The 25,449-nt window shown below is 42.6% G+C and overlaps 2 protein-coding genes across 2 annotated transcripts in view; one reads left to right on the plus strand and one right to left on the minus strand.

The window, feature by feature from the left end:
* On the plus strand, nucleotides 1–19,367 carry POLR2B (RNA polymerase II subunit B). The gene is made up of 25 exons (XM_061476998.1): nucleotides 1–123; nucleotides 390–462; nucleotides 3,245–3,395; nucleotides 5,150–5,262; nucleotides 5,516–5,735; nucleotides 5,922–6,080; nucleotides 7,008–7,172; nucleotides 7,707–7,903; nucleotides 8,914–9,033; nucleotides 9,411–9,597; nucleotides 10,782–10,925; nucleotides 11,180–11,319; nucleotides 11,556–11,667; nucleotides 12,049–12,203; nucleotides 12,501–12,699; nucleotides 12,808–12,976; nucleotides 13,442–13,538; nucleotides 14,708–14,802; nucleotides 15,080–15,330; nucleotides 15,418–15,507; nucleotides 15,780–15,887; nucleotides 16,388–16,501; nucleotides 16,595–16,755; nucleotides 18,027–18,222; nucleotides 19,108–19,367. The coding sequence occupies exons 1-25, from the start codon at nucleotides 105–107 to the stop codon at nucleotides 19,195–19,197; spliced, it is 3,525 nt and encodes a 1,174-aa protein (XP_061332982.1). The 5' UTR covers nucleotides 1–104; the 3' UTR covers nucleotides 19,198–19,367.
* IGFBP7 (insulin like growth factor binding protein 7) overlaps nucleotides 19,364–25,449 on the minus strand; it is a 16,893-nt gene continuing 10,807 nt past the window's right edge. The window contains exons 2-5 of the mRNA XM_061477235.1: nucleotides 23,451–23,560; nucleotides 21,811–21,927; nucleotides 20,998–21,124; nucleotides 19,364–19,552 (exon numbers count right to left, since the gene is read on the minus strand). Of these exons, the coding sequence (XP_061333219.1) occupies nucleotides 19,533–19,552; nucleotides 20,998–21,124; nucleotides 21,811–21,927; nucleotides 23,451–23,560 (374 nt within the window). The 3' untranslated portion in view covers nucleotides 19,364–19,532. The remainder of the gene's footprint in view (nucleotides 19,553–20,997; nucleotides 21,125–21,810; nucleotides 21,928–23,450; nucleotides 23,561–25,449) is intronic.

Here is a 25,449-nt window from a genome sequence, read left to right on the forward strand (position 1 = left end):
CTTCCCGCCGCTGTCGCTGGCTGGGCCTGCGGTGCTGAGGCCCGCCGCGCCTTCCGTTTCTCGCTTTCCCATAGCTGCCGCCCGCGGCCCTTCCCGCCGTCACCATGTACGACGCGGACGAGGGTGAGTGTGCTGCAGGTGCAGGCCGTTCCCCGCCGGGCCTTCTCCCCTTTGCAGCCCGGCGAGGGGCGTGCGGGGGCCGCAGGGCCCGCGGGAGGCGGCGGTGGGGTAGGGTCGCTCCGGGCCCAGTGGGGTCTTCCGGAGGCTCCTGCGGCCCTCGGGTGGTCAGAGGCCCTGCCGGGGCGTCCTCGTGTGCCAGCCTTGTGTGAGCAGAGATGGGGAGAGCCCGGGAGAGTGGGGTCTGTTTTAAATGTCGTGCTTCCCCGCAGATATGCAATATGATGAAGACGATGATGAAATCACCCCCGACTTGTGGCAAGAAGCCTGCTGGATTGTTATTAGGTGAGTTGCTGAAACTCACTGTTCTTAGCGCTTCAGTACAGGTGCTCTTGGTCTTACAGGTGACATCCAGTTCACTGGCAACATATTGTGGAAGCTGCAGGACTGGCTGTGTGAAACTGTGTTTTAGAACGTTCAGAGATGTGAAATACAAACTCTTTCCTCTAAACAAGATAACAAGGTTTTACTGAGGGACAAAGTCAGTAAAGCAAAAGCAACAGCGCTGGGCGCATGACCATAGCCAGAGGTGCGAGTGATTAGCATTTGTTATAGGTTTATATACTTTTGCTTTTACATTAGTTACATACATATTTATAATTCCTGCATATGGCAGAGAATATTATAATTAACTCCCGGAACTTATAAGTCTCCTCCTCTTGGCGTCTGTGCACCGCTCTGCGGTGATTGTGGGCAGGGGTCTTGAGGATGAAGTAAGCAGTCTTCCTCTTGTGAGTAGGGGTCTTCAAGATGAAGTAAGCAGTCTTCCTCACAGTGTACTCTTCACCGTTAGCACAGTTGGACATCCCATTAATCACGCAACTAGCTGAAACCAGCCATATCTGTAATTCTTCTGATAACTAGCAAAGATTTAAAAGTGTGACTTTCCTACAAAATTTACTGCAGGATAGGCAGACAAGGAGTATCCCAGTCTAGCAGATGTTTGGGAGGCTCTGTCTCTAAACTAACTGATAAGTAGAAGGATGGTGTGAAATAACTCATGCATGTTTAGTGGGGCCACTAAATCCTGTTATCTCACCACAGACTTACAACACAAACATTGTTCTTTAAAACTAAAGATACTTTAGAAGACTAGTGTGAAACGATTAACTCCTGTTTAGTGCAGCCACTACCACTACATTCCACAGACTCACAACATAAACACTGTTCTCTTTCTACAACCGAAGTTAAGCTAAAAAGTACTTATGTTTTTCAGGCACTAGCTTTTCTTATATCAAGCTCCCCCCCCCCCCCCCCCTTTTACCTTTACAAATTCTTTTGCTGTGTGACTCTGTTTTGCTCAAGAGTTCTGGCCCTTTTTAACTTATTGTCTAATCTTGTGTCTTTAGCGAGCTTTGTTTCTGTTTTTGTAAACTGGTACAGTTATATCCACATAACCACACCTATGATTTGTGAAAGCCAATACATTTATGTGTTTGTCCCAGAGATAAAGCACACAGGGAGAAGGGCTTTGAGCAGAACAGCTTACAACAGGGTTGACCTTAGGGATTCGGAGGTCCTGCTGACATGCAGTGGGGTGCACTGTTTTTGAATGAAGAAGTGATCTCGATTCCATATGAAGTGTATTATTTTGCCCACTATTCTCAGAGCTGATGCTGGTGTTAGGAAATCAGTACTTGGCTGTTTCACCATGTCAATGTTTTCCTAGCGAGACATGAATATCCAGGACGTGCAGCTTCTTGTGACTGTTAAGGAGTGGCATGCTGTGTGGAACAGAGTGAAAAGTGTTTCTTTTGCTAATTGTATCATTTATGAAATGTATATGATGGGTGTCTTAGAAGAGCAGTAGCAAGCAAACCAGTAGGTCTGTGGGGATGATCCCATAAGCAGTCTGGATGGAGAGCAGAGGTGAGAAACTTTGGAGGCAGAAGGAGATCCTTTCTTTTGCAGTCTAGTGTGGAATGCTACCTTTGCTTTCAGTCAGGTGGGAGGTAACTAAGGCAAGTTCTTCAGCTGACGCTGCACCTCACTCCATATGACGAATCACTTTATTTACTGTGAAGGTGACCAAGCACTGGCATGGGTTGCCAAGAGGGGCCGTGGGGTCTCTGTCTGCGTCCTTGGTGGTATTCATAAGTTTTCTGGACAAGGTCATGGACAGTCAGCTCTGGCTGACATTTCTTGAATTCGGTTACAGGACAAGATGATCTCCAGAGGTCTCTTTCAGCCTCAGCTGTTCTGTGTTACAAGTTGTCTATTTTGTTTCTCCTTTCCTGTGCGCAATACCAGGCTGTTGTCAGGATTCACTGTGGTAATGGCATAATAGCCAAGAGTGTGTTGCTCTTCTTGGGGAAGCCTGAAGTTATTGGTAGGAGCTAATTATTAGCAGTTTTTAATACAGATCCTGGCAGTGATGGGCAGAAGCTGGGGTAGTGTGGGTTCCCTGGCTGGCTTCAGGAATGTGAGGTAGAGGAGCTTGCTGGCAGAGCTAATGCAGCAGACATGTTTAGATCATCCTACCAAAAGTTAAGATGTGGGGTTGCAAAGTTAAGCTTTGATTTTTTGCAGTTGGGTTGTGCTGTGTTGAAGCTAGATGACAAAAAGGCTAAGGCAAATCTGGAGGAGTGAAGCTGGGAATCTCATGTGGCTGGAAGAGAGGGGTTCCAAGATAAGAAATCTGTTATCTTGTCTTAGGGGCATGCACTCAGTTTACAGCAACTTGGAAAATTAGTAAGGGCAAAAGAATTTACATACATTGTTGAAAACTTTACCTGAAACCACTTTTAGTGAGGTTTGTCATGTTTCTCTTCAAATGCAAGGTAGAGTGTGTGTACTGTCGTGGCTTAGCCAAGAGGTGGCAGCAAGTCTGACACTTTGTTGTGTCTGTCCTCAAGTAGTGAGAGAATTGTTAAACGTTTTTCAGCATCTGTGTCTAAAACTCATAGCTTGGGAAAAGTGAATGTATGTGCTCACTGCAAGTGAGTGTATGTATGCACTGTATTTCATGGCTTTTGGAGGTTTTGTACTAAATACATCTTAAGTTTGTTGATGTATGAAGTAAGTGAATTAAATTATCTTGTCCATTCATGCACTTTTTCTCCTTTAGCTCCTATTTTGATGAAAAGGGTTTAGTCAGGCAACAGCTGGATTCTTTTGATGAGTTTATTCAGATGTCTGTGCAGAGAATTGTTGAAGATGCTCCACCAATTGATTTACAAGCTGAAGCCCAGCATGCCACAGGAGAAGTGGAAGAACCGGTAAGTGGAGCCTGTTTCAGAATCATAGAATCAACTAGGTTGGAAGAGACCTTTAAGATCATCAAGTCCAATGTTTACCCCAGCACTGCCAAGTCCGCCACTAAGCCATGACACTCAGAGCCTCATCTACACAGTTTTTTGAACACTTCCAGGGGCGGCGATTCACTGTTTCCCTGGGAAGCCTGCTCCAATACCTGACCTCCATTTCAGTGAAGAAATTTTTCCTAACATCCAACCTCCCCTGACACATCTCTGGTCATATATTGGGATTTCAAAAATGTATTTCAGAAAAATGTACTAGCCTTTCTAAAAATATATTTTAGAAAAGATATTTTATATTTAAAATATAAATATGTTTTATATTTTTATATAATATATTTTATATAATTATCTATAATATAAATGAATATAATATATTTATATTTATTTAAAATATATTTTCTAAAAATATATTTTTAAAAAGGCTAAAACAACTCATCGACTCTTTTTCCTCTGCACTGGAACTTGCACTGCCAGAGCAAGTGTTGCTTTTGTGGTGTGCTGCAGCAGAGTCTTTATGGCTGAGATATGGTAAAATGCCTGCACAGAATTCAAGTTTTGGTTTAGTAGTAGGTGTCCCAGTTGGCTTCTAGGCAGATACTTAGTTGGGGTGGCAGCACTGTAGTTCTTTGTATTAACTTCTGTTCTGCAAAAGGACATGGTAGGAAATAGCAACTTGAAAAAAAAGTAAGGCAAAAAGCCTTACTTGTATACATGCAGGTCTGATGGTTTGCTTATGTTTCTCTACTGCCCTGGATTTTGGTCTGTGAAGGAATGCTTTGGGAGTGGCTCATCTCTAGGTCCTTTTGCATGCAAGGAGGCATGCAAGGCCTTTACACCCTTGTTCACCAGGATTGAGACCACACATATGAAACATGAACAAAGCTACTGTTTTGTGGCTGCTTGCTTTAAGTTCTAGCTCCTACCAGATACACAGATGCACTTTGATAAGAGTGTTGTTTTAAAACTTTTACCCCTTTATTTTAAATGCAAGGCTTTTGATTTAAGTGACTGAATGCTCTCAATCTCATTGAGGTAGGATTGTGAGAGGCAAGTGGCTCTTGGAGCAAAATAAAGATCTGGAGAATTGTTCTATTGCTGAAAGGTGTCTGTCCTTTCATGTCTGTGGTTTCACTGTAACATGTGAAAGGATTTCTGTGGAATTAAACCAAAGCTATTAAATTTGGTATTTTATGCATGGGAACAAAGCTTTAAAACAATTCGCACCTTGTTTGATATGTCATCTCTTTCACTGTATATGTTGAAACAGGTTGACCTTTTTGAATCATGAAACTTGCGGTTTTATCTAAAGTTACATAAACAATATCTCAGTAAGTGTATGTAGGGCATATTCTGTTAATGTATTTACTGACTTGGAAGATTTATTTCTTAGCTATTTCATAGGAAGAAGACAGACTTGGGTTTATTCTTCTCTTGCCAATGATTTTGACTTCTCAGTTTCCTGTAGGGTTTTTTTTTGGTGGTGGTGGTGGTGGGTTTTGTCTTTTATTTTTATTAATTAATGAGGTGTTTAGAAATTATGGAAAACTTTTGAGTGCATTTTTTGATCTAGTCATCTTAAGAGGGATTGTTTCCATACTTTATGCTGAGGGCATGGGGCAGCATTGGGTATTAAGCTCTAGGGCCATGGCCACTCTTGAACAACAGGAATGGATGTTTCTTCCATTACAGGTAAATATCTTCTTGTTTTCCAGCCCCGGTATCTGCTGAAGTTTGAACAAATCTACCTCTCTAAGCCTACACATTGGGAAAGAGATGGAGCACCCTCACCTATGATGCCTAATGAGGCCAGGCTGAGAAACCTTACGTAAGAATGAATTTTGTAGTAGATAAACACAAGGAAGGACTGGTTTTACATTATTAATTGTCTTTTTCAATTTACCGGTGCCTTGAAAACATAATAATTATGCTTTATTTAAATATTGATGTCCAGTTGTTAAATCCAGGCAATGATTGATGATTTCTTAGCCAGTGAGTGCTTGAATAATTGCATTCATTATATTTCTGTACAACCTCGAGTAATAACTGGCAGGTAACATTATGGTGTTTTTATTCTGTAGGTATTCAGCCCCCTTGTATGTGGATATAACTAAAACAGTTATTAAAGAAGGGGAGGATCAGTTACAGACACAGCATCAGAAAACTTTCATAGGAAAAATTCCTATTATGTTACGTTCAACGTACTGTTTGTTGAATGGCTTAACGGACCGTGATCTTTGTGAACTGAATGAATGCCCTCTTGATCCTGGTGGATACTTTATCATTAATGGATCAGAAAAGGTAAGGGACTTTTGTTTTGGTTATTTTAACTTAACTGGGTGTATTTTTTACTTAATACTTTATTTTAAAAATGTACAATGCTCTTAAATTTAAGAGACCTGAAGGAATAATAGAAACATACTGTACTTGTTACTTTCAGCATCCCCTTTTGTCAGTTATTTACTAGTGTTCTTGTTTCTAACACAGGTTCTGATTGCTCAAGAGAAAATGGCTACAAACACAGTGTATGTGTTTGCAAAGAAAGATTCAAAATATGCCTACACAGGAGAGTGTAGATCTTGTCTGGAAAATTCGTCTCGACCAACAAGTACTATCTGGGTTAGCATGCTGGCCAGAGGTGGGCAGGTATGCCAAAGCAGTAATAACCCTTGCTCTGGGGCACAATTATCGTGGTTTAAGATTGTTTTAGGAGTTTTGTTACTGTCCTGTCTCATGATATCATTTACTTTTGGGATTTTGAAAAGAAACTTCTTCTGATGCTAAGTTGTAAGGGAGGTTAAATTAAAATGGATTCTGTTTGTCTTAGATTAGAATCATAGAATAGTTAGGGTTGGAAAGGACCTTAAGATCATGTAGTTCCAACCCCCCTGCCATGGGCAGGGACACCTCACACTAAACCATGCCACCCAAGGCTTTGTCCAGCCTGGCCTTGAACACCACCAGGGATGGAACATTATTATGCCTGTCTCAGGGACAAATAATTTGAGGACTGTAATGAAGATTCAGTTTGTGTCAAGTTTTAGGGCAAGGCTAAAAAATAATTTTAGAATTACTGTGAATGAGATTTTAGAAAACGGGCAAGAAAACAAGCATCCTGTTTTTTGACAAAGGACAAAAATAGGAGCAGGTGCCCTAGCTTTGCTGATGGTCCAGCTAGTGTTTAGGTATCTTTTGCAGATCATATGTTCATATTTAACATCTAACTGTGCCATCTGTGAAGGGAAATTAGTGCTGTTCATAACTTCAAAAGCAGAAGGTGTCAGTACTCATTTACCATTGCACTGATGTTTGGGAATTCCCAGGCATGTTTCAAGAGTAACTTTAATAGAAGCCTTACAATGCTCTTGCTCCTGGTGGCTGGGGCACTCTAGTTCATCCGCAGTCCATAGTATTTGTGTCTTCGTGGGAGTGGGGAGCAGCTACTTGAATAATTGCAAAAATGGAGAGTCTTACACAGTGGATTAGAAAAGCTGAGCTTAAGCCAGAGACACATTTCTATTTAAATGCAAGATCTTTTAAGAATAATGTATGGATTTTTTCCCATCTTCTCAGGGTGCAAAGAAGAGTGCAATTGGTCAGCGCATTGTAGCAACTTTGCCATATATCAAACAAGAAGTCCCCATCATAATTGTCTTTCGTGCACTAGGCTTTGTGTCTGACAGGGACATCTTGGAGCACATCATATATGATTTTGAAGATCCAGAAATGATGGAAATGGTAATGTGTTATTTCCTAGCTTGATATTTGGTGATGTGGAGGTGTGGCTTATCATTGTTCTAAGTGTTGTTCATTTTGCAACTGTTATTTATCACTTCATTGTTTTAGTAGGTTGTCTAATAGCAAGGTCAAAAGTTCTCTGCCTAAACCTATCTAAATGAGTATGTTACATGAATGGAGTGCAACGGAAATTTCAAGTGTTAATGTGTACTTGGAATGGTAGAGTCTTACCCGGCTGCAGTTGACTTTGATTTATACCTGCTACCATTGAATTATACATGAAACAGCAACAGGCCTAGAACGTACTTGAATGAGAACTATTTTCCAAAGTCTAAACTATTTTTTATGTGCTTCCAATGTGCCTCCATTACTGTTTTCTCTTGCTCTTGAAAGAGCTACTATAGTAAGGCCAGAAAGAACTGGATCAGTAATTAGCAGTTCCTGGAAAGAGTAATCAGCAAGCTGCTGTGTAGTTTACTTCAACCCCAACAGGCACTGGATGCTACAGGATTTTGCTGTATTTTGTGCATTTAGGTCAAACCTTCTTTGGATGAAGCTTTTGTCATTCAGGAGCAAAATGTTGCTCTAAACTTCATTGGATCAAGAGGTGCAAAGCCAGGTGTCACCAAAGAGAAGAGAATCAAGTATGCTAAAGAAGTTTTGCAGAAGGAAATGCTCCCGCATGTTGGTGTCAGTGACTTCTGTGAAACCAAAAAGGCCTATTTTCTAGGGTATGTCAGTATTTTCCATCTCACATCTACAAATAGACCCTGAGTACAGATTTTATTCACAAATATGTATATGCTGGAAGAATGTACTGCAAGTTTGGTTTTAACTTCAGTCTTCTGGATAGTCAGTGATAAACTTTAGGGCACTGGTTTAGTTTTGAAACTGAGAAAATGCAAAACAAATAAATAAAAGAAGGAAACAAGGCTCCAACACGTTCTGGATATTAAGTTAGATGTGATGATAGTGATGAATGACTCTCTTTGACATCACGTTGTATGGACAGCATGTAGAGGTTGTTAACTAATATGTAGGTAGCTGTTTGTAGTGTAAACTCACTCTTTAAAACTATTAGCATGTCCTCTTGATCACTGCTTACCAGTATTCAGATGAACTATAGCATCAGGAGACTTAGCATTTCTCACCTGATTCTACCAGCTTAAACGTAGCCCGTATTATAGGACAGACATGTAGCAAAAGATACATTACCATCATGATGTAAATATTAACTTCTCTCCATTGTTACCCAAGCTTTCGGTGGGTCATTCACCTCTAAGGGCATACATGCTGAAGAGGACTGTGTTAGGGGACTCTTCATTAGAGACTGTAGTGATAGGACAAGGGGTAGTGGGTTAAAACTTAAACAGGGGAAGTTTAGACTGGATATAAGAAGGAAATTCTTTCATGTTAGGGTGGTGAGGCACTGGAATGGGTTGCCCAGGGATGTTGTGAATGCTCCATCCCTGGCAGTGTTCAAGGCCAGGTTGGACGAGGCCTTGGGTGATACGATTTAGTGTAAGGTGTCCCTGCCTACGGCAGGGGGGTTGGAACTAGATAATCTTAAGGTCCTTTCCAACCCTAACTATTCTGTCTATGATTCTGTGATAGCTGTATCCTGAAGATCTACAATGGACAGCCTCTAGGAAATGGTTTACTGTTTTGTCTGTGAAAGCATGTAATCTCTGTTGTGAATGTCTGCAGTCAGTTTAAAACATAAACTGTTTTATTTGCTTAGGTATATGGTTCATAGATTGTTGCTGGCAGCACTGGGAAGAAGAGAGCTTGATGACAGAGATCATTATGGCAACAAAAGACTGGATCTTGCTGGACCACTGTTAGCTTTTCTGTTCAGAGGGTAACTATAGTATCTGTGTTTTCTTTGGGGATAATTAACGGTAGGGGCATTGCCAACACTATATTTCTAAAAGATCAGACTACTCTGTTGTGTCTAACAGCCAGTCTTGGACAGCACAGCCTGTATCTGATAACTTTACCAGGAAGTGGATAGGTTTACTCTAATAGTAGGTGGCTAGCATCAACTTCTTTTGAAGCATATTTTGTGCATGTTCACAAACAGGTTAATGTATTTTGGGCTTTTTTTTTTTCCCTCCTCCTCTAGTTACAAGTTACTTGCTTCTTTCAGGAGGCCAGTGACATTTTTTCTCACATAACTGCTGAGTAGGCTGAATTGCTATAGTATTGTTTAATCATGTTTCTTGGCATCTTCTACAGAATGTTCAAGAATTTGCTAAAGGAAGTGAGAATATATGCCCAAAAGTTCATTGACAGAGGGAAAGATTTCAACTTGGAGCTGGCAATTAAAACAAGAATTATTTCAGATGGTTTGAAGTATTCACTGGCAACTGGAAACTGGGGTGACCAGAAGAAAGCTCATCAGGCCAGAGCAGGAGTATCTCAGGTGCAACAGCTGAATAAAGCATTGTAGCACTTGTCAGGTTTACACATGGTTTTAACCATATCATGGAAGAGTTTAATACTGCTTGGCAGCTATGCATGTTGTATGTTAAACAGAACCATTTTTAAAAGGAAATTTTCATAGCTGAAACATATAAAAATCCAAATAGTTGAGTCTGGTGTTGGGGTTTGGTTTTAATCATTTGGGTTTTGTTTTAGCTTTTGCATGGACTGCTAAACTGTTGGTGTATCTCTTATAACGACTTTTCGTGTTAGAGCATATGCTTGTGTGTCTGGTCAAGTCCTAGTCCCAAGGAATCTTTAGGGAGGATGGATTTCTTTTTTTAAATTACTTCTAGTGCTTCACAGGTGCTTAAAGAAATTTGAGTGGCACTATGTAATACGACAGTTGTGTATTCCACGGTTCAGTGATAAGGAGCATTGACTGTATTAGTCCAGAACAGTGTTTAACTGAGCCTGTTTCTCATAAAGGCAGAAAAGGGAAAGAGGTGACAGTTTTTAAATGCCAGCATGTTTTGTGGTCTGGAGCCCTTGTGAGATCGTAATTTATGGAAAGCAAAGTTAGGAAAGGAGCAAAGATTGTAGCTGTCCCTAGGTGGTGTGATGTTGATGTATTTGTGTGGGGGGCTTTTTAAATAAGCTCTCATGTTTCAGGCTGTAAAAATAAACCTTTTTGAGGAGCCTTGAGCAGACTCTGAAAAGAACGTAAATACTGATTTGCTCCTGTTAACTAAGATGCCTTAGTTTTTTCAAACTAAGTATGTAAAGATCTTTGTGTCATTGTATTGGTAAGCCCTCCTGGTGAAAATGCAGCTTTTAAAGTATGTTTATTGCTAGTATCATTCATTCTAGTTACCTGGTCTGAGTAAGCTATACTACAAAACCCAGTTCTCTGCTTGGGTAACAGTTTATGCTGGGCCTTGCCATGGTATATGCCTGCTCTGAAAACTTCTGCCATTACAACACCGGTTGCTTAAGATTTTAAGGTTGAACTTAGTCTGAGGTTAGCGGAGGTGAGCTAAAAACTGTAGTCAACCAAAATCGGAACTATTTTAGTTCAGGTGCATCATTTCTAGAGGGCAGTGATCCTTTGCACTACTGTATCATGATGCCTGTCAACAACACTTTTAAGCAACTTTGACTGAATTAATTCCTTACTCCACACAGGTGTTAAACCGCCTGACTTTTGCATCTACACTTTCTCACCTGAGACGCCTGAATTCTCCAATTGGTCGAGATGGCAAACTAGCAAAGCCCAGGCAGTTGCACAACACACTGTGGGGAATGGTTTGCCCTGCTGAGACCCCAGAGGTAATGAAGCTAGTATTTATGTCAGTACTCAAGCCTATCTCTTTGCTAGTCATTTTATAGCCACCCTAGCATTTGTATTTTAAAGTGCTTACATGCGTATTTAGCTTTATAGCTAACTCTGTCTTTGAATGGTAGTAATTAATAAATAGCATGTGTTGTGTCCACGTCCATAAGGACTTGAATTTTAAGTTCTTGCATCTTCTTAGGGCAATCTCTTGATTTGGAAATGCAAGTCAACTATGTGTTTCTATTAGGGTCATGCAGTAGGACTTGTGAAGAACTTAGCCCTGATGGCTTACATTTCTGTGGGGTCTCAGCCGTCGCCAATTTTGGAATTCTTGGAAGAGTGGAGTATGGAAAACCTGGAAGAAATATCTCCAGCAGCAATAGCTGAGTATGTGCAAATGAAACTGTTAAACAGACTTAAGCTTTTTATCCTGCACAGCATTTCAAGGGCTTTGGGTTTTTCTGGGGGGAGAAATGGGAGGGCGCTTTTTTTGTAGTTAATTTTTTCTGCATTATTGGTATTTTTAATTTGTTTTGCTTTCTCTTATTTGTATTTTTATTTATTTTTTTCATTTTTCTCCTTATTATTTGTGTTTTTTAATACTTTTTTTTTCCTCTTTATAGTGCTACCAAGATCTTTGTTAATGGCTGCTGGGTAGGAATACACAAAGATCCTGAGCAGCTCATGAATACCCTAAGGAAGCTCCGTCGTCAGATGGACATCATTGTGTCAGAGGTACAAATTTTATGTCTCGAGCTTGGGTTTCTTTTGTCATGAGGGAGGATAATGCCTTGATACTACTTTGCAAGCTCCAAGTAGCATTATTTGCAAGTCTCTTTATGAACAGACTTCACATTGGTTGTTCGGGTTTTCTGGTTGTTTTGGTTTGTTTGGGGTTTGGTGCTTTTGGGAGTTTTCTTGTTTGTTTGATGTTGTGTGTGGTTTGTTGTTTGGTTGTGGTTGGTTTTGGTTTGCTTTATTTCAAGAGGATCCAGTTTAAAATAGTCTTCTGAAATGCTTCTTTGCTTTAGGGAACTTTGTTATCCTGTTTTGTGTTCCATATTTCTGATTCTGGGCTGAGATTTCGTACTCATGGGGTGCTGCTGTCTTGTGCAGGTCTCAATGATTAGAGATATTCGTGAGCGAGAAATCCGCATCTACACTGATGCAGGCAGAATTTGTCGACCTCTTTTAATTGTGGAAAAACAAAAACTGCTGTTGAAGAAAAGGCATATTGACCAACTGAAGGAACGCGAGTATAACAACTACAGGTGAGATATTCCTGAAACTTGGTTGAATGTCTGATTTTTTCATCTTGGAAGCTGCAGGTCCCTTCAGATTGGAGAGGGAAATGTTTAAAAGTCTGTACAGTACAAAGATGCTTTCTCTGCCTGGTAGCTTGATTTTTTTTTTTTTTTAATTTTTTTTTTTAATTTTTTTTTTTTTTTGGTTTTAAATCGCATTCAGGCAGTGGTAGAAGTAATAAGCCAGGAAAGTCCTTCATCTTGTTACTGCTGAAGAGACACATTTGATGTGTTAGCTGAGTATTTCGGGCATTGTTTGTTCAGTTGGCAGGATCTCGTGGCCAGCGGTGTAGTAGAGTACATTGACACACTGGAAGAAGAGACTGTGATGCTGGCAATGACCCCAGATGATTTGCAAGAGAAAGGTGTGGCATATTGTTCAACGTACACGCACTGTGAGATTCACCCATCTATGATCCTGGGAGTATGTGCATCTATTATCCCTTTCCCTGATCACAACCAGGTTAGTGCGTCACTTTTGACATCCCGTTTTTGAAGTTGATGGAAAACCCACATGTGTATGTGTGAAGAGTTTTATGTACATAATAATGGTCTTCCATTGTCTGTCTAGTCTCCCAGGAACACCTACCAGTCTGCCATGGGTAAACAAGCTATGGGAGTTTACATTACAAACTTTCATGTTCGTATGGATACACTGGCACATGTGTTGTACTATCCTCAGAAGCCCCTTGTAACAACACGCTCCATGGAGTACTTGCGATTTAGAGAGTTACCAGCAGGTATGTTGCCAGTTAATGTTATAAACCAAAAATGCTACTGCTTTGTTTAAACTAAGTCACAGATGTTGCGTGTAGGATACCTGAGTATTTAGCACCTATATGTCATTTAAAAGTTAATTATAGATTAAACATTAACTTGTAGCTGGACACCTAAATACATTGCTAGTGTTTCAGGTGAAACTACTTTATCTGTAAAGTCTGTTAAAATCTCACTGTAAAAATGCATTTTCTGCATTGGTATTTGCTGTGTTTTTCACAAGGGGTCACTCTTGACTCTATTGTACCCAAAGTTGTATTTGCTGGTATGGTGTTGTGTGTGGGGGATGTGGAGATTTTATCTTTGAAAGAGAACAGCTTCACTGTAGAGAATACAGCCTATTTTGAATTGTGATTCAAAATTGTAATTCAGTAATGCCTGTCTGGTATGTGGGCAACCTTTCAAAGTATTTGTTCTGCATATTATAGGTATCAACTCGATTGTAGCCATTGCCTCATACACAGGCTATAACCAGGAAGACTCTGTCATTATGAACCGTTCTGCTGTTGACAGAGGCTTTTTCAGGTAAAACTTTGTAAATTCTTTAGCAATTTAATTTATTTTCAATGGAGGTGGAGGGAGCAGCACAGTGAAAATGGTATCTTAGAGTATGTATCTCAGCAAAACAATGAGCAATGGCTCATCCTATGTGTAACCTGACTTCCCACTCTGGCTTGCCAACTTTTCCATTTCGGTCTTTACTACAATTACTGTTCTTTGTATAATGGTTAAATGAAAAAAAAAATATAATAGCAAAGAGTCCAAATACATTTTCATTTAACTCTTGTCAGTTATAAACTCTCCTTAATGGTAATATTGCAGCTTTGTAATAATCTTTAGTAGTATGACATCTGCTACCAGTAAGGATTGGCATGTTCCTCTCCTTAGTAGAAACTGCTGTTGGGTCAGCTGGCAACTGATGTGACTTTGTGCATTACAGATTTTAGATGGCTGTACTTAGCTATATGGCTCATCAGTGGGTTTCTAGTTTTGTTCATTTTCTTTTGTCCAAGTTGAGACTAAGAAGTGTATGCTTGGGGTCCTGGATCTACTGCCTTCTAGTGCAGAATAAGTATGGGACTATTAAGACTTATTACAGCTTACATGAAGCTCTTATAGAACCTTCTGTGTGCACAGGAGCAGTGAAATGTGGATAATGTTTATCTGAAAGGCCATGGCTTTGGTGTGCTGGCAGCTGAGGCAGCAAACAAAAGCCCCAGAAAGAAGCCTATATAAATTGAAAGTTTTCCACTGCAGCTCAGCTGTACTGAGTGTGGCACTACAGGGTAGTAGTAGAAGCCTGAAAGTGCTTGCAAAATGGGAGGTATAAGGAGAAAAGAGTATGAGAATGACATGATGAAAATGTGCATAATCTACTTATGAGATATCAAGCAGATCCGAAAGTCTGTAGTTCATCAAAAATTAGCATGTTATTTATAGGTACTTCGGCAGTATCTGAAAAGTGGCCATCAAAATGCCATCTGAAACTGGTTTTTGTTCGTGTGGTGGGATGTTTTTGGTTTTGTTTTTCCCTCCTCAGTGATGGTCACTGATTAACAAGGCTTTAGAGGAAAGGTTGTGTGATTTAATTTGGTTTTCATTAGTAGCAGGAGGCCTAATATGTGATAAAATTGTGTTTATAGTGAAATTGAGATGAGAAAGAATGATGCAAAGGCTTTATGACTTTGTTTCAGATCTGTGTTCTATCGCTCCTACAAAGAGCAGGAGTCTAAAAAAGGGTATGACCAAGAGGAAGTTTTTGAGAAGCCTACACGCGAAACTTGCCAAGGTGAGATACAGGAGTGTTTGAAGACTGAGTTTTTAAATCAGATTTTTGTGGGCAGTGTCACTGAGCTGGTTCAGTCTTTATTTTGGGACATATAAAGTGTGAGAAATATTTGTATTAATAGCAAGATACATCAGTTGAGATGTCTGAACATACTTCCATGCAACATTTTCTCAGTAGTCTGAAGTTGCAAGCAAGCTTGTTCAATTTGTGCTGATTGTCAAGTCCAGTATGCTGAACAGTTTGGGAGCCTACTTTTATTTTTCCTTTTTCCCTCAAGGTATGAGACATGCAATCTATGACAAACTTGATGATGATGGTTTGATAGCACCTGGGGTACGTGTGTCTGGGGACGATGTCATCATTGGCAAAACAGTGACACTGCCAGAGAATGAAGATGAACTGGAAAGCACCAACAGACGTTTCACAAAGAGGGACTGCAGCACTTTCCTGCGAACTAGTGAGACTGGCATTGTAGATCAGGTCATGGTAACCCTTAACCAGGAAGGATACAAGTTCTGCAAGATCAGGGTGAGCACTGGCATGTGTGCTTACTACTTCTAACCAGTTTTGTTCCATATTTAAGTTACCTACTGAATGTTTTCCTGTGGCTTACAGGTACGCTCTGTGAGAATCCCACAAATTGGAGATAAATTTGCCAGCAGACATGGTCAGAAAGGAACCTGTGGTATCCAGTACAGGCAAGAGGTAGTGATTTTTTTTTCCCCACTTTTTAACTTTTTATTTCTGATGATCTTAGCATTGGAACTGCCTTAAACGAGTTGTCTGTAGAATATCTACTCATGTGCAGTATATTGACTTAAAGTTAACTAAAATATGTTTAGAAGGAGACACAGCTGCTTCTTATGTCGTACTTAGTACCTTTGAAATGCTTTAAAAGATTTTATTTGAAGCCATGCAACTGCTTTTCTTAAAGCTGATATTCTGGGATGTACTGACTGTCTGTTTCCCTGTTCTAGGATATGCCCTTCACCTGTGAAGGCATCACCCCTGATATAATTATCAACCCCCATGCCATCCCTTCTCGTATGACCATTGGTCACTTGATTGAGTGTCTCCAGGGGAAGGTAAGAAGAATCTTTTATGCTGTATGTCTGAGCAATATGATTTTTCTTTTAACTTCAGGGGTATTTTTTTAAGATACTACTCCCTGGTAGGTAGGTGTTAATCCACTAGAAAATAAGGATTGCTTTCCAGTTACAATAGCAAAAGCAGGTTTCTTGGAGAAGTCCTACAGTCCGGTAAATTTTGTTCAGCAAGTCAGATTACAGTGTGCTCTCCCATCTTTGAAGATCCTTTTATTAGAAAAATATATTATAAAAATAATATATTATAAAAATGCTGCTTTTATTCCATACATTTCCTGTGACCTAGGAAAAGGAGTAGCAAAATTGCTGATACTTTGTTTTTGTTAAAATCTTGCTATAAATTGTGCAGTTAATAAACAAGGCAAGATAGGGCACTATCATGGGCATGGTACCTCAAGTTCTTTAAAAACTGTTTGAAAAAGCTTACTGTTGTCTGAAAGAAATTCAGAAATCTGACAGGCTTTTGCAAACCTCCATAGGTGTCTGCAAACAAAGGAGAGATTGGTGATGCGACACCTTTTAATGATGCTGTCAACGTGCAGAAGATTTCCAATCTTTTATCAGATTATGGCTATCATCTAAGAGGAAATGAGGTATAATCAAAGTATCATTTCACTGTGATGTTTTTAATATACACTTGGTGGATAGGAGGGCTTGTGATTCAGTAATTGCATTGATTACTTCAGGTTCTCTACAATGGCTTCACTGGTCGAAAAATCACATCACAGATCTTCATTGGTCCTACGTACTATCAGCGGTTGAAGCACATGGTAGATGACAAAATCCATTCTCGTGCCAGAGGGCCTATCCAGATACTTAACAGACAGCCCATGGAGGGTAGATCTCGGTAAGGATGTTTATTAGTTTCTATACAGTGTTTTCTTTTTCTTCAAAGTTTTTACCCCTAAAAAATTAACTGCCTCAACTTTGCAGCTAGAACTGAATTAGCTCACCCCAATTAGCCATCCATTTTTATGTGTTCAGCTGATGTGTTGAGTGCAGTATCAAGGTTTTGGTTAGCAAGGGGTACTGCTGAGGTGGCCTCTCTGAGAAAGGACCAGCTGTTGCCCTGCGCTAGGCATAACTGCTTACAGCTGGATCAAACAGACCCACTCTAGCCAAAGCTGAACCCATCAGCAACCTTTAAGAAAGGGTAAAACCCGCTGGGCAGTAGCTGTGAGGAGGGAGTGAGAAAATGTGAAAGGAACAGTCCTGCAGACACCCGTGTCAGAGGAGGAGGAGCTCCAGCCACTGGAGGTGATTGCCATGCTGACCTTGGTGAAGCATGTTGTCTGACAGCAGCCCATGGGGCAGCTATCCATGCTGCAGCCTGTGGAAAGCCCATGCTGGAGCAGGCTCCTGGCAGGAGCTGTGATCTCTTCCTGAAGGACTGTGGGCCCCATGGGAAGAGCCTGTGCTGGAATAGTTCTAGAAGGACCATCCCATTGGGAAGGGACCCTGTGCTAGAGCAGGGAAAGAATGTGAGGAATTAGGAGTGGTGGAGAGGAACTGTTACGTACTGTAATTCCCCCATAACTGAGGGGAGGAGAGAGTTGGAAATGAAGGGTAAAGTTGAGCTTGGGAAGGAGGTAGGAGTGATGATGTTTTTAGTTTTGTCTTTTGTTTCTCACTATCCTGCTCCATTTCTAATGGGCAATAAATAAATTTCCATGCTGAGTCTGTTTTGCCTGTGATGGCAATTAGTAAGCGATCTCCCTGTTTTTTATCTCGACACATGTGCTTTTCCCATCTTATTTTTGCTCTTTGTCCTGTTGACATGGGGGAGTGAGAGAGCTATTTGATGGGCATGTGGCAGCTAGCCAAGGTTAAACCTACCACAGATAAGAAGGGAATGATGTTTACCTCATTTTGCTATGTGGTTGTGCTGTGGCTGTCAGCTGTCTGACATCTGCTTTAGAAATGCTCTGCTGCTCTGCAGCAGTTATGAATTACTGTGTTCACGTTCTCTCTAACGCTGTTCTGAGGTGTTAAATTACTGCACAGCTTCTACCTTGTGATACTGCTGTGGTTTTTCTGATAAGTTACTTGTTCACCAGCAAGAAGTGGTGTATTTTGCCAGTGAACTCAGAAGTTGTTTTGTTTTTCTCCTCTTTTCAGGGATGGTGGCCTTCGTTTTGGAGAAATGGAACGAGATTGCCAGATAGCTCATGGAGCAGCCCAGTTCTTGAGAGAGCGATTGTTTGAAGCTTCAGACCCATACCAAGTCCATGTCTGCAATCTCTGCGGCATCATGGCGATTGCAAACACAAGGACTCACACCTACGAATGCCGGGGATGCCGCAATAAAACTCAGGTAGGCGTGGTTTTCATCAGCCACTGTTTCTCTTTGCGGGCGAGAGGAAACACTGCTCGGGTGAACAGGAGCATAGGGAAGTAAATATTTAAAGAAGCACCAGAACAATTGCTATTTTAGTTTCGTAACTGGTTTAAGTGTTTATAGCATCCTAGTTAATTTGAATGTCTTGTTATTAATTTTACAATGTTGGCGTGCCACTTGGCAGGAAATGCTGTTCAAGTGTTTTGCAGTGCGGAGTTTTCTGAGACTTTAAAATTAGACACTTGAGAGCTTATTTTTGGGAGTGAACCTCAGAATCAGGAATTCAGAGCCATCGCCCTTGACAGTCCCCATGAAGATATTTATGCTTGCAGAGCTCAGTCCCTATGGGAGGCCTTTTGTGTTGCACTTTTTTTGTTGTTAATAGAGAAAAAGCTCTGTAGTGTGTGCTTGGTAACAGAACTATGTCGAGGGAAAGTAGCAGAGATAAAAATAGTTGCCTTAAATAGGCTTGTTCTTGTGCTGGGGACTGACTGTTGCAATTCTAAAATGGCCTTGAGGTTACTGAAGAGATGTGTGCTGGAAATCGTCACTACATTTACTGCACATCAGGCACACTTTGCACATTTTCCCTTGTTAAATAGCTGTTGTTTAGGATCATATCCCTCGGCTGCAGGTTTTCACATTAAAAGTGTGATCCGGATAGCTTCTGTGTAGCCTCTATAGGTAGTCTCAGCTTTCCTCTTGCTTTGTTACTGTCTGTGAGCAATTCCTGTTAAATGCTTTAATGCATAACTTCAGGGGCACTTTAGAGGCAAAACCCCAAGAAGTTATTTGTGTAGAGGGTGGTGGAAGTTGATGTTTTAGGAGTGCTTATCACAAGCCTTTTAAAATCTCTTTCAGATATCTTTGGTTCGGATGCCCTATGCCTGCAAACTCCTCTTCCAAGAACTGATGTCTATGAGTATTGCACCTCGTATGATGAGTGTTTAGCCTTTAAAAATGTTTGGGTTTTGTTGTTTTTTTTTTAATGATGAGACTGAAGTGCTCAGGTTTTGTTTCACTTTGTGTAGGTTGCATTTAAACTACAGCTTTACTCGTCTGCTATGTGCTCTTCAAACATATGTTTATTTCCTGTAAATAGAATTAAAATTTGTAATCAGGGTTGTGAATCTCCTTTATTTGTGTATTTGTGAAAGAAGTGTGCAAGCAAATTGGTTATCAAAGAGCAAGGGGGTCAAGGGGATGATTAGTGAGCTAGAAAAAGCCAGAGGGTACAGTTTTCCATCATACTAACTTAAAACTGTGCATAAGTGAAAGTCCTCACATCACAGCTCTGCACCATCATCTGTGGAAAAACAAAAACATGTTATGCTCTGCACTGTTCCAAGGGTGATAGCACAACTTGGGCAGTAGCAGCGTGTCTTCCTGCCCGCCTCCCTCCCTCCTTTTCTCTCTTCCTCCCTCCCTACTGCAGGACCACAGCAGCAGGGGGATGGTAAGAGATGGCATTTTTCTGAGCTGAGATCACCTGGACATTGGACACAGACTCCCTAACTGCACAGTGTGTCGCTTTGGAGTCTGACAGTTTGTTCCATTAACATTATCAGTTTCCTTTAATTGCTTACTGCCAGCTTATTGCTTAGCTACGGCATGCTTGCTTGAGAGCTTTTCTACAGCTGAAAAGAAACAGCTGTAACACAGTGTGCATGTAAGAAATAAACCATGAGGCAATACATGCAGTAGTACAACCTCGCAGTATTGTTGCTGTGAGAGGGGAAGTGAACATCATCTGTTCTGGGGTATAAGTGTGCTCCTCATGGTGCAACTCAGTAAAACCCAATTTCATTCACATCTATAAATAAGATGTTTGAAAAGGGATTGCAGACTAGCTAAAAACCTTTTAGCAAGTTCCTGTGCTTAAGCAATCTTGTGATTCATTTTATGTTTTTATTTCAATGCCAGGTGCTGTTAATGTTCTCCTAAGGGAAGTCTTTCATCTATTCAGGGATATAAGGATATAGAAAGTCAAGACTATATAGTTTGGACAAAGCTACTGGGATTAAAACTAAGGACTATGTCCAGAAGTGGATTTAGGCAGCAGTGTTCCGTAGCTGGATGCTTTGTTCCCAGTGCCTGTGGCATGGTTACAGTTACTATGCCAGCTCAGGATTTATTCTGAAGCACGTGTGGCTGTGGTACTAAGCCATCCTCTGTGCAGCTGTAATAAGGGTGGTTGGCTTGCCATCAGCTTTGCATGCAACCTGGCAAAGAGGACCTGGGTTTGAAATGTGGCTGAGGGCTGGAATGTAAAAGCTTCAGGTCTTGCCTAAAGGCCTGCTGTGGCCTATCTGTCCCCTCCCTGGTGTGACACTCCAGCATGCAGAGAGAATGGCAGGGACTGGAATGTTTCCAGGATGATAAAGAATAAGAAGGTGCAGGGACTTGGCAGGAATTTAAGTGTTTTAAGTTCCCCTCTCCCTTGGGACTGGTTGTGACAATACTCCTCCCAGGAGAGATGGGCAGGACAATACAAACTTAGGGCTGGAAAACCACTGAAAGTTGCTTTCTAAACCCCCCCTCCTCCCCCCCCAAAAAAACAAAAGTGGGTTTAATTTGGTATCTTAATATCCAGTACTTTGCAGCACTTGGGGATTACTGAACAAATCCCTTGAGAGCTCTGGCAGCTGACATTTGCGGGGAATGTTCTGAACAGAGGTGGTCCTTCTGTACCAAATAACTGAGTAAACTCTGAGAGGAAAGAGCTGAAGAGTGTCCAACCATATTACCTACCTTTGGTCAGAGCTATTTCATGCAGAGTTTCCACAACGTGGATTTTTGCAGAAGCTGTTGCCTCTCCTTTGGCATTTGATGCATGACACTCGTATTCTCCAGCATCCTCTTTACTCAGAGGAGATATCTAGAGAAAGAAACATCTCCCCAGTAAGCATCCTGTGCACAGGTAAAGGTGCTTCTGTTTTAAGGTATCTGCTGTGTGAAGCAGAGTTAACCCTGAGGGACCACACTGACAACATGCTTGCTTCTGCCTGCTCTAAACAACCTGGTTCAGATTTCGGTGGCTCCCACCTCCTTTCCCTTGTTTCTACCTCTGCTTTTGCAAATGGTGTGGGAACCACCACCCTAACCTGTGCTGCCCTGCTCTGGGAGCCATCATACTTGCAGTTCCCTTACTGGGATGCACAGCAGCTCCCCCTGATGTGTGGCAAGTGCCGATTAGCCTGCAGGTACTCCTGTAGCCCAGGTCTGTTGAGTGAGAGCTGACAGCTTCTGAGCTGTGCTACTCTCAGGCATCTGTACCAGTTCCTCCCTAGACATGGTGAGGGTCTCCTTCCCATGATGGCAGCAGAAAAGGAATGACATATGGAAAGGAGATCCTTTACTTAAGCCTAGCCTTCTCCAATCATAGAATACATGCTTCTGCTGTGTGTGACAGAGGTGAAAAACTGCAATGGTGAGACACACGTTATCTTCCTTTAGATGTCCTGCCTGTTGCCATGTGACTTCTGTGCTGTTCTCTGTGCATGGGCTGTTTGCAACCTGCACTTGTGCTGTTTGTGCTTCTCTGTGCACACATAAAGTACTTACAAGCACCCAGCCAGTCACTTCATGTTTCTCGGGGCCCCCTCGGGTCTGGATAGCCAAGTTCTCCCGGTCTCCAGGCAGAAGCTCCATTCTCTGGACACCATACTGACCCCGAATTATCTAAACAGAAGAGCAGAGAGGGTGAAGAGTTTTGGGGCTAATTTATATTAGAAATGTTAGGACCACACCTGCATACAGGAAAGATCAGCACTACTTTTTCATGAATGAATGTGTTTTGTGCAGTACCACACACAAGTGGCAGGTGCCAGTTTTTTCTAGTGCCAGCATTTCACCTTCTGTGTACTGCAGCCTCACTACCCCAATGCTTCAGTGTCTACACTGAGTCCGCATTCCTTTTGCCTCAATAGGAACAAGTAAAGCAGCACAGCCTTCTGGGGTGTGCAGACATGCCCTGCACAAACTTGGTCTCATGGAACTTGGGTGCATGTTCCTAAGGCAGTGTTTAACCCATCGAATGATATCTGTGCTGAACAAGGAGGATTTGGATTCCTGCAGCAGACTGGAGCAGCTACCTTCTGGCTTGGGACTGTAGGGACAGCTGGAGCTGACTGCGATCCTTGTTTGGAGAGACTCCTGATGATCAGGCTTTTTAGAGTGGCAATAGCAGAGAACTGAGTGTCTGCATGTTGCTCCTAGAATGGGCTCTCCCCACATGAGAGTTAGATGATAGGGATGCAGGGAGAGCATCTATCCTCTTCCCAACAGGCCAGCAACAGCCCTGCAGGCTTCTGCTGCAGCAAACCAGGCAGTCCTTCGTGGTGGGCACAGCATCCGTGAGAGCAGCAGTGCAGTCATTCCCCAGTGCTCTGTATCTGAGCCCAGAGCAGAGCGTGGGATAAGTGGTGCTCGGCCCTTGTTATCACCAGGTCAAGCAGTCTCAGCCATGAGGAAGAGGCACAAAAAGCAGATCAGCACTGAGAGTCAGTGTAAACAAGGCATCTGCTTGTATATAAGCAGAAAATCCTGCTTGAGACAACATGCCTACACTGTATGCTCGTGCAAGAGTCTGCTTTGGGAGCACTATGAATAAAGCCTGCTGTTTCAGAACAGAGTAATATTTGGGCCATATTCTCAAAGTAGTATTGCTTCATCTTAAAGACCCAGCCCACGTGTCGACAAACCTGTGGCATTTGAAGAGGCTACAGGGCTATGCAGTGTCTCTTAGCCTTATGTTTGGGACCCTCTTTGCCTAGTGCTGGCCCTGCCCTAAGCCAGACATTACCAACACTGCCAAAACCAGCATACAGCCAGCTAAAGGAGAGGACTGCCCCATGTGGTTCCTGCTCCTGATGTGGGCGACCTGTGTCCAGACACCCCGGAGTCGCTGCCGTCAGCAGGGTGATGGCAGGTCAAGGAACATTCCTGGCATGCTCAGAATAACAGGCGCTACCAAGACAAGCAGAAGTCCTGCTCTGCCTCGGGATCAGACAGAGTTTAGAGAAAGCAGTGACTAAAGGTTAAGCAAAGCCAGATGTTTGGGGGTGGACAGAACTGCACATGTGGGAGAACTCATCAAAGATGAGTGTTTCCAAGGAGGAATCTGCTACGGCCTTTATGCTTACCAGGCAGTTTCAGCTGCCTCAGGCTTGCAATGCTCTAATTGCTCCAAGCAGGGCCCTTACCTTGTTCCAGATGAGGACAGGGGTTGGAATGCCAATAACCTCACAGCTCAGGTAGATCTGTGCTCCTGTCACATTCCAGATGTCCTTAGGAGGGGTCACTATGGAGGGTCCTGCAAAAAGGGAGAAATGCTTTTAAGCACCATGTGACAACAAGCATGTCTCCTTGGTAGCCTTTTAAGTGGGGGCAATCACTTCTGATGGGTTTTGGGGAAGCTGGATGGGTCCTACTCACTCTTTTGGGTCACCTGGCCAGCTTTGCAGCATCCTTTTTTCCAGTCTGATTTCAATCAGTAGCAAAGCCTATGGCAGCTGGCTAGCAGAATTCTGCATTGTGCTGCTCCTGTTCTACCTGGGTGCAGTGTTCAGCCGAAGGAGGCTGACTGGAGGGAGCTGGGAAGGGACCAGGTGAATGCAAAGCTCCATTTCTCCCCAGAGAGCTCCAACCCCTGGTTAAACAGTGAGTTGCTTCCAAAATCAGATGGGAACAGAGCTGTTTTGCAGATCTGTTTGGAGATGTTTACCCCTCAGGCTGGGAAATGCTGGAGACATATACCAGGAAGGGAAGAATGGCCTTTTCTGTTCAACCCCTCTTCAGTGGGGCTGTTTTGCAAAATGCAGCTATTAATTCCCCACAATAAGAAGTGCAGACCAAAGGAGCACATAGTGTTTATTTCCACTTATTGATAGCTTGAAGAACACAGCAGCTTTTCCGTTTTGATCCGAAGATGCAGGGAGTAACCAGAAGCTGAAGCTCCCTTTAGGCTCCATGAGGAGAATGCATTTCCTACAAGTACTCCAGAGCCAGCCCAACTGAAGCCCCTGGATATGCTGGCTCAGAGATCATGGCTCATTCCCAGCCTTGTAAAAAAGGAGCAGACTGGGGTCCTGATGCTCCTTCTGGGGTCCTGAACATGCACTGATCTCAGCCCCACGTGTTTACTCTGCCCTGCAGCCTTCTTGCAGGCAGCAGGGAGCAGGTTTCAGGTGCATCCCACTGCACCAACACCTTCCAGTAGAGAGCTGGCAGCTTTTTGTCTTGGGATCTAGGCACAGATCCACACAGCCAGATCACCAGCCAGAGGGTATCAGCCATCCCTCTGTCTTATTCCAAGGGATGCCGAGGTGGCTCCCCACTCGTGAGCAACTGGTGTGATCCCAGAGAAGTGTCTCAGCTGAGAACAGTTTTTAGGAAGGGTTTCATTCCATCGCCTAACCTGTTGCTGGCTGTGCTGCTGCAGGCATTGATTTCTGCATACTAGCCAAGAGAGGGATGTGCTAGAGACACAGCACCCTTTCCTCTGTGGAAGGGTACTGAAATTATTCTGGCTCCAGGTGGCCCAGAGCAGATCCGTACCTCCAGACCATGTCCAGCTCTGCACTCTCAGAAACACCTTGCTGGGGGCTGTTCCCCTGAGTACAACCATAGCGTAGCACAATGGGGTGAACATGGGGCTAACACAGGGACCTGAGCATGTGCCTGGCCCCTGCGCAGTAGCAGGGCTGTGTGGTGCCATCCCCAGGACACGATGGGGCCACCTGAGGTCACACACTCTGCTCCCCAGCACAGCTGTTTCCTGTTCTTTCTCTGGTGTCTCAAGAGCAATAGGGACAACAGGGCAGCTCCTGAGACCCAGTGTCCCCAGGCAGCTTAGCTCACACTGTGCTCTGCAAGGGCTGCCAGCAGATGTGCACCCAGCATAGCCTGGTGTTGCTGCTGCCCTCTGCTCCAGCCATGCAGAACCCTCCACATGCAAGGTGCTCTTCCTGGAGCAAAGCTTGAGGCCTGTCCCTGAGAGACAGGGCTACATTTGGCCCCGTACGACACTGTCCTCTTTATGACCAGTTGCTGGGGTTCTCCATGTGGCAGGAGAAATGCAGCAGACCCCATATGACCGCCATGTTCCACCACAGAAACTGAGAGATCCTGATTCTTACTTAAAAAGCCAGATGGATTTTAAGGCACCGTTATGCTCTCCTGGGATCTGGCTCAATTCTTCCC

Source organism: Pezoporus flaviventris, unplaced genomic scaffold (genome assembly GCF_033815535.1).
Source record: "Pezoporus flaviventris isolate CSIRO_AGI_PZ_B2104156 unplaced genomic scaffold, CSIRO_AGI_Pfla_v1 ptg000002l, whole genome shotgun sequence".
Taxonomy (NCBI): Eukaryota; Metazoa; Chordata; class Aves; order Psittaciformes; family Psittacidae; genus Pezoporus; species Pezoporus flaviventris.